The sequence below is a fragment of the Mustelus asterias genome, unplaced genomic scaffold (genome assembly GCF_964213995.1).
Source record: "Mustelus asterias unplaced genomic scaffold, sMusAst1.hap1.1 HAP1_SCAFFOLD_2553, whole genome shotgun sequence".
NCBI lineage: Eukaryota > Metazoa > Chordata > Chondrichthyes > Carcharhiniformes > Triakidae > Mustelus > Mustelus asterias.
Window position 1 is genome coordinate 44,139 of NW_027592498.1, and position 8,473 is coordinate 52,611.

The 8,473-nt window shown below is 67.5% G+C and overlaps 1 protein-coding gene across 1 annotated transcript; it reads right to left on the bottom strand.

Annotated features, from left to right (window-relative positions):
* Positions 1-1,652: 1,652 nt before the first annotated feature.
* LOC144489796 (cytohesin-1-like) lies at positions 1,653-8,469 on the bottom strand (the record flags this gene model as incomplete). The annotated part of the gene is made up of 5 exons (XM_078207646.1): positions 1,653-1,764; positions 3,432-3,577; positions 5,463-5,575; positions 7,276-7,356; positions 8,420-8,469. Coding segments are annotated over 5 exons (502 nt in total), but the record flags the coding sequence as incomplete, so codon positions are not given.
* Between the last annotated feature and the right edge of the window lie 4 nt (positions 8,470-8,473).

An 8,473-nucleotide genomic window follows, 5' to 3' on the forward strand; every position in this document is an offset into this window, starting at 1 on the left:
GCACACACTCTCTCACCCACGCACACACTCTCTCACCCACGCACACTCTCTCTCACCCACGCACACACACTCTCACCCACGCACACACTCTCTCACCCACGCACACACTCTCTCACCCACGAACACACTCTCTCACCCACGCACACTCTCTCTCACCCACGCACACTCTCTCTCACCCACGCACACACTCTCTCACCCACGCACACACTCTCTCACCCACGAACACACTCTCTCACCCACGCACACTCTCTCTCACCCACGCACACTCTCTCTCACCCACGCACACTCTCTCTCTCTCACGCACACTCTCTCTCTCTCACGCACACTCTCTCTCTCACGCACACTCTCTCTCTCTCTCACGCACACTCTCTCTCTCTCTCACGCACACTCTCTCTCACACACACTCTCTCTCACACACACACTTCATGTAAGTGCAGCAGAGAGGAAAGTGGTCACTGGATCACTCGCGCACACTCACATGTGACCTTGAGCTGGACCACTCCCACAGTCACAGTGCGTAAGGTCTCACAGCCACATCCATACATGCACGCAGACTCTTGCAGACACACACACAGACACACAGACACACTCACACAGACACACTCACACAGACACACTCACACAGACACACACACAGACACACACACACAGACACACAAACACACTCACACAGACACACACACTCACACACACACTCACACACACTCTCACACAGACACACAGACACACACACTCACACACTCTCACACAGACACACACACACACACACTCACACACACTCACACAGACACACACACTCACACAGACACACACACTCACACAGACACACACTCTCACACACTCACACACACACTCACACAGACACACACTCTCACACACTCTCACACACACTCTCACACACTCTCACACACACACACACACCAAGCCTTAGGAGGATAAGAGTGAGGCTGGTGAAAGTTTACAAGGAGGGTAGAAAGGGGGCACATTAACCATGACGACTGGCTGTGAATGAGAGACCTGGCAGCCGGGAGTATCGAGTAGACGGCGGCAGCCCCGGGGAGGGGGATCCCCCTCCTGCTTCATCCGGGGCTGGTGTGGAATCGAGGCAGGTTGGTGCGGGGCGGGGTGGGTGAACAGGGAGTGGGTGTGGACAGAAGCGAGTTGGTGGGGGGACGGTGGTAGATGGCCAGGAGAGGGAGGGGTGGGTTCAACAGCGTACGGTTTGGGGTGGGGGAGGGGGGGGAGGGAGGGGGAGGGCACAGGGGTAGCGGCAGAGGGACTGGGCGAGGATGGAGAATTTCTGAGTGGGGTGGGGTCAGCGAGGGGAGTGTGAGGGGGAGGACTCTTACACCCCTCTCCCTCACCTGGGACCTGCTCCCCTCCCCCACCCCCATCGATGCGACGGAACACCCCGGCCGAGCCAAAGACAGAGTCCTCGGGACATTCGACACCGTGGGGCTTCACGGGCAGGATCCGCGTCTGGCGCGAGCACAGGCTTTACCCCTTTGCCCTCTCCCCGTCTGCTTCCCCTGCCCGTGGCCAGGGCCACAGCAGGCTGGACATTCCTCCCCCCGCCCCCCACCCCCCGGCCCAACCTGCTCCCCTCCCCCCTCCCTCCCCCGCGCGCCCGTCCCCTGCCCTGCCTTCCTCACCCAGCTTCAGCAGCCAGCCCTCGCGGTCGGGGTTGAAGAATGTGTGGGTCAGGTCATTGCCGTCATCCTCCGGGATTTTAAAGGGCTCGTTCTTGATGCTGTCGTACAGGTTCTGAGGGCCAGAGCAGAAAAATAAAGAGTGGTTTGCCAAAACCGCCCGAGGAATAGAAAGCCATTCAGCCCCTCAAAAGGGGTGTCACTGGCCCAGCAGTTATTATCCATCCCTAATTGTCCCTCGAGAAGGTGATGGCTGACCCGCCATCTTGAACACGCTGCAGGCCGTGTGGTGTAGGTACACCCACAGTGCTGTTAGGGAGGGAGTTCCAGGATTGTTATTGGACATCAGTCAGTCTCGTGTGGTGTAGGTACACCCACAGTGCTGTTAGGGAGGGAGTTCCAGGATTGTTATTGGACATCAGTCAGTCTGTGTGGTGTAGGTACACCCACAGTGCTGTTAGGGAGGGAGTTCCAGGATTGTTATTGGACATCAGTCAGTCCGTGTGGTGTAGGTACACCCACAGTGCTGTTAGGGAGGGAGTTCCAGGATTGTTATTGGGCATCAGTCAGTCCCGTGTGGTGTAGGTACACCCACAGTGCTGTTAGGGAGGGAGTTCCAGGATTGTTATTGGACATCAGTCAGTCCCGTGTGGTGTAGGTACACCCACAATGCTGTTAGGGAGGGAGTTCCAGGATTGTTATTGGACATCAGTCAGTCCGTGTGGTGTAGGTACACCCACAGTGCTGTTAGGGAGGGAGTTTCAGGATTTTGACCCCAGCGACAGTGAAGGAACGGCCGATATATTTCCAAGTCAGGATGGTGTGTGTGGGGCTCGGAGGGGGAGCTTGCAGGTGGTGGTGTTCCCCATGTGTCTGCTGCCCTTGTCCTGCTAGGTGGTATAGGTTTGGAAGGTGCTGTTGAAGGAGCCTTGGTGAGTCACTGCAGTGCATCTTGTAGATGGTACACACGGCTGCCTCTGTGCGTCGGTGGTGGAGGGAGTGAGTGTTGAAGGTGGGGGTTAGCGTGTCGATCGAGCGGGGGCTGCTTTGTCCTGGATGGTGTCGAGCTTCTCGAGTGTTGTTGGGAGCCGCACTCATCCAGGCAAGTGGAGAGTATTCCATCACACTCCTGACTTGTGTCCGTGTAGATGGTGGACAGGCTTTGGGGAGGGAGTCAGAATTTGATCCATTTGAAGGAGATCGCCTCTCATTCTCCGAGTCAGACAGTATGGGCTGGCTCCACTCACACCCTCCATCCCAGCAGGACACCTCGGAGTTGGAGAGCCCGTGCTCGCTGGTAGATAGCCGGGGGGGGGGGTTCCAACAGCGTACGGTTGGCAGGGGGGAGGGGAGGGCACAGGGGTAGCGGCAGAGGGACTGGGCGAGGATGGAGAATTTCTGAGTGGGGTGGGGTCAGCGAGGGGAGTGTGAGGGGGAGGACTCTTACACCCCTCTCCTTCACCTGGGACCTGCCCCCCAACCCCACCCCCATCGATGCTATGGAACACCCCGGCCGAGCCAAAGACAGAGAGAGTCCTCGGGACATTCGACACCGTGGGGCTTCACGGGCAGGATCCGCGTCTGGCATGAGCACAGGCTCTTCCTTTACCCCCTCCCCGTCTGCCTCCCCTGCCCGTGGAATAGTGTCGATTGGAGGGGCTTTAGGTTGGTTTCACTGGTCGGCGCCACATTGAGGGCCGAAGGGCCTGTCCTGCGCTGTGATGTTCGATGTGCTGTGGACTGTCCCAGGTCCTCCCCACCCGTACGGCGCCTGGTACTCACCCGCAGCAGATCCGGGAGGTCTCCCCCATCGTTGATCCCCCGGTTCATGGTGATGAAGCGCTCGACGGTGGGTTTGTCTCGGACGTTGGGATTGTGGAGGCTGGTGTTCAGCATGATGATCGCAAAGGACAGAACGTAACAGGTATCTGTGCGGAGAGAGAGAGAGATTAGTGAACGGGGAGAGAGAGAACAGAGAACGGAAAGAAAGAGAGAGAGAGAGATCAGAGAACGGAGAGAAAGAGAGAGAGATCAGAGAACGAGAGAGATTAGAATCATAGAATAGAATCCTAAGGCGCAGAAAGAGGCCATTCGGCCCATCGAGTCTGCACCGACCACAATCCCACCCAGGCCCTACCCCCATATCCCTATATATTTACCCACTAATCCCTCTAACCTACACATCCCAGGACTCGAAGGGGCAATTTTTAACCTGGCCAATCAACCTAACCCGCACATCTTTGGACTGTGGGAGGAAACCGGAGCACCCGGAGGAAACCCACGCAGACACGAGGAGAATGTGCAAACTCCACACAGACAGTGACCCGAGCCGGGAATCGAACCCAGGACCCTGGAGCTGTGAAGCAGCAGTGCTAACCACTGCGCTACCGTGCCGCCCTCACAGCACGGGAGAGAACGAAAGAGAGAGATTAGAGAACGGAGAGAAGAGGAAGAGAGGATCCCGATGAAACGGGGGGACCAAGGGGGGGACGGGGGGGTGGTGGGGGAGACCGAGGGGGACGGGGGGGGGGGGGGGGGAACCGACGGGGACGGGGGGAGGAACCGAGGGGGACGGGGGGGGGGGAAGGCGGGGGGAGAAAGGGGGGGAAAAAGGGGGGGGGGGGAAGGGGGGGGGAAGGGGGGGGGAAGGAGGGGGGGAGGAGGGGGGGGAAAGGGGGGGAAAAAGGGGGGGAAGGAGGGGGGGAGAGGGGGGGGAAAGTGGGGGGACGGGGAATCGAGGGGGACGGGGGGAGAGACATTGGGGCGGGGGGAGACACTGGGACGGGGGGGTGGACACTGGGATGGGGGGTGGACACTGGGACGGGGGGGTGGACACTGGGACGGGGGGGTGGACACTGGGACGGGGGGGGTGGACACTGGGACGGGGGGGGTGGACACTGGGACGGGGGGGGTGGACACTGGGACGGGGGGGTGGACACTGGGACGGGGGGGTGGACACTGGGACGGGGGGTGGACACTGGGACGGGGGGTGGACACTGGGACGGGGGGGGTGGACACTGGGACGGGGGGGTGCACACTGGGACGGGGGGGTGGACACTGGGACGGGGGGGGTGGACACTGGGACGGGGGGGGTGGACGGGGGACAGAGCGGGCAGTGGGACGGAGCGGGCAGTGGGACGGAGCGGGCAGTGGGACGGAGCGGGCAGAGGGACGGAGCGGGCAGGGGGACGGAGCGGGCAGAGGGACGGAGCGGGCAGGGGGACGGAGCGGGCAGGGGGACGGAGCGAGCAGGGGGACGGAGCGGGCAGTGGGACGGAGCGGGCAGAGGGACGGAGCGGGCAGGGGGACGGAGCGGGCAGAGGGACGGAGCGGGCAGGGGGACGGAGCGGGCAGAGGGACGGAGCGGGCAGGGGGACGGAGCGGGCAGAGGGACGGAGCGGGCAGGGGGACGGAGCGGGCAGAGGGACGGAGCGGGCAGAGGGATGGAGCGGGCAGAGGGATGGAGCGGGCAGAGGGATGGAGCGGGCAGTGGGACGGAGTGGGCAGTGAGACGGAGCGGGCAGAGGGACGGAGTGGGCAGTGGGACGGAGCGGGCAGAGGGACGGAGCGGGCAGAGGGATGGAGCGGGCAGAGGGATGGAGCGGGCAGAGGGATGGAGCGGGCAGAGGGATGGAGCGGGCAGTGGGACGGAGTGGGCAGTGAGACGGAGCGGGCAGTGGGACGGAGCGGGCAGAGGGACGGAGCGGGCAGAGGGATGGAGCGGGCAGAGGGATGGAGCGGGCAGAGGGATGGAGCGGGCAGTGGGACGGAACGGGCAGAGGGACGGAGTGGGCAGTGGGTTGCGGTGTGTACCTGTGGACTGGAAGACGCCGGGGTTACAGTGACAATATCGTTGGGCAAACGCTTCCATCATTCGATCAATCTTCTGAGCCTCGCCCGGCAAACGGAAACTCCACAGAAACTGCCTGCAACACACACACACACACACAGTCAGAGCGGCGAGGGGGGGCGCGGGGCAGCACGTGGGGGGGGCGGAGCGCAGGGCAGCTGCGCGCGCAGGGGACGGGGTGCTGGGGGCGGGACGCGCGGGGGTAGGTGATGGACGCAAGGGGGAAGGGGCGCTCGGAGGGAGGGGCGCGGGGAGTGAGGGGCACGCGTGCGGGGCCGGGGGATGGGGGACGCGCGCGCGGGGCCGGGGGATGGGGGACGCGCGCGCGGGGCCGGGGGATGGGGGACGCGCGCGCGGGGCCGGGGGATGGGGGACGCGCGCGCGGGGCCGGTGGGGGACGCGCGCGCGGGGCCGGTGGGTGGGGGACGCGCGCGCGCGCGGGGCCGGTGGGTGGGGGCGCGCGTGCGCGCGGGGCCGTGGGGTGGGGGACCCGCGCGCGGGGCCGGGGTGCCGGGGGACGCGCGCGCGCGGGGCCGGGGTGCCGGGGGACGCGCGCGCGCGGGGCCGGGGTGCCGGGGGACGCGGCGCGCGGGGCCGGGGTGCCGGGGGACGCGCGCGCGCGGGGCCGGGGTGCCGGGGGACGCGCGCGCGCGCGGGGCCGGGGTGCCGGGGGGCGCGCGCGCGCGGGGTGCCGGGGGACGCGCGCGCGGGGCCGGGGTGCCGGGGGACGCGCGCGCGGGGCCGGGGTGCCGGGGGACGCGCGCGCGGGGCCGGGGTGCCGGGGGACGCGCGCGCGGGGCCGGGGTGCCGGGGGACGCGCGCGCGGGGCCGGGGTGCCGGGGGACGCGCGCGCGGGGGCCGGGGTGCAGGGCCGGGGGAGGCGCGCGCGGGGCCGGGGTGCCGGGGGACGCGCGCGCGGGTGCCGGGGGACGCGCGCGCGGGGCCGGGGGGGGGGCGCGCGCGCGCGGGGCCGGGTGGTGGGGGACGCGCGCGCGGGGCGGGGGTGGGGGACGCGCGCGCAGGGCCGGGGGTGGGGGACGCGCGCGCGGGGGTGGGGGGTGGGGGACGCGCGCGCAGGGCCGGGGGTGGGGGACGCGCGCGCAGGGCCGGGGGGTGGGGGACGCGCGCGCAGGGCCGGGGGGTGGGGGACGCGCGCGCAGGGCCGGGGGTGGGGGACGCGCGCGCAGGGCCGGGGGTGGGGGACGCGCGCGCAGGGCCGGGGGTGGGGGACGCGCGCGCGGGGCCGGGGGTGAGCGGGCGGGGCCGGGACCGGGGGGGCGGGGCCGGGGGAGCGGGAGCGGGGCCGGGGGAGCGGGGCTGGGGGGAGCGGCGGCGGGGCCGGGGGGAGCGGGCGGGCCCGGAGGGAGCGGCGGCGGGGCCGGGGGGAGCGGGCGGGGCCGGGGGGAGCGGGCGGGGCCGGGGGGAGCGGGGCCGGAGGGAGCGGCGGCGGGGCCGGGGGAGTGGGCGGGGCCGGGGGAGCGGGCGGGGCCGGGGGGAGCGGGGCCGGAGGGAGCGGCGGCGGGGCCGGGGGAGCGGGCGGGGCCGGGGGGAGCGGGCGGGGCCGGGGGGAGCGGGCGGGGCCGGGTGAGCGGGCGGGGCCGGGTGAGCGGGCGGGGCCGGGTGAGCGGGCGGGGCCGGGAGGGGCTGAGGGTGGGCGGGGCCGGGGGAGTGGGTGGGGCTGAGGGCGGGCCCGGGGGGGAGCGGGCGGGGCCGGGGAGCGGGCGGGGCCGGGGGATGTGGCACACACTGGAATCAAATCAGTTGACACTCACTCACCTTAAAGCCTGGACCAAGTTCAGATCCGTGAACTCATGGAGTTCAACGAAGGCGTGTAATACTTTAATGTTGAAATCATCCCTGTGAGAGAGGGAGAGAGGGACACAGTGATGGAGGAGGAGACGACAGACGGGTGGGCAATGGGGGAAGGAGGGAGAGTGTGAGGCAGAGGGAGGGAGAAGCAGAGTTGAAACCAGCAGTGATAAAATCACCGGTTCTGACCCACACAGACTCAGTTAGAAAAAATCCCACCCCCTCTGACTGCCGGTGACCCCCGACGCCCATTGGGTAATACAGCACGTCTCATCTCTGCACCCACCATTCCCATGTCCCCCCCCCCTCCCCGCATCAGACCCCCTCTCCCCGTGTCAGACCTCCCTGCTCTCCACGCGTCAGACCCCCCTCTCTCCCCGCGTCAGACCCCCCTCTCTCCCCGCGTCAGACCCCCCTCTCTCCCCGCGTCAGACCCCCCTCTCTCCCCGCGTCAGACCCCCCTCTCTCCCCGCGTCAGACCCCCCTCTCTCCCCGCGTCAGACCCCCCTCTCTCCCCGCGTCACCCCCTCTCTCCCCGCGTCAGACCCCCCTCCTCTCCCCGCGTCAGACCCCCCTCTCTCCCCGCGTCAGACCCCCCTCTCTCCCCGCGTCAGACCCCCCTCTCTCCCCGCGTCAGACCCCCCTCCTCTACCCGCGTCAGACCCCCCTCTCTCCCCGCATCATCCCCTCTCTCCCCGCGTCAGACCCCCCTCTCCCCGCGTCAGACCCCTTCTCTCCCCTCGTCAGACCCCCCTCTCCCCGCGTCACCCCCCCTCTCCCCTCGTCAGACCCCCCCCTCTCCCCGCGTCAGACCCCCCTCTCTCCCCGCGTCAGACCCCCCTCTCTCCCCGCGTCAGACCCCCCTCCTCTCCCCGCGTCAGACCCCCCTCTCTCCCCGCGTCACCCCCTCTCTCCCCGCGTCAGACCCCCTCTCTCCCTGCATCAGACCCCCCTCTCTCCCCACATCAGACCCCCCTCTCTCCCCTCATCAGACCACCCTCTCTCCCCACATCAGACCCCCCTCTCTCCCCACATCAGACCCCCCTCTCTCCCCGCGTCACCCTCCTCTCTCCCCATGTTACCCTCTCTCTCTTCCCCTTGTCCCTCTTACCTCTCCCCCAGATAGTCTCCAATCGCTGTCTTATTAAGTCCTTCACCCTTGTAG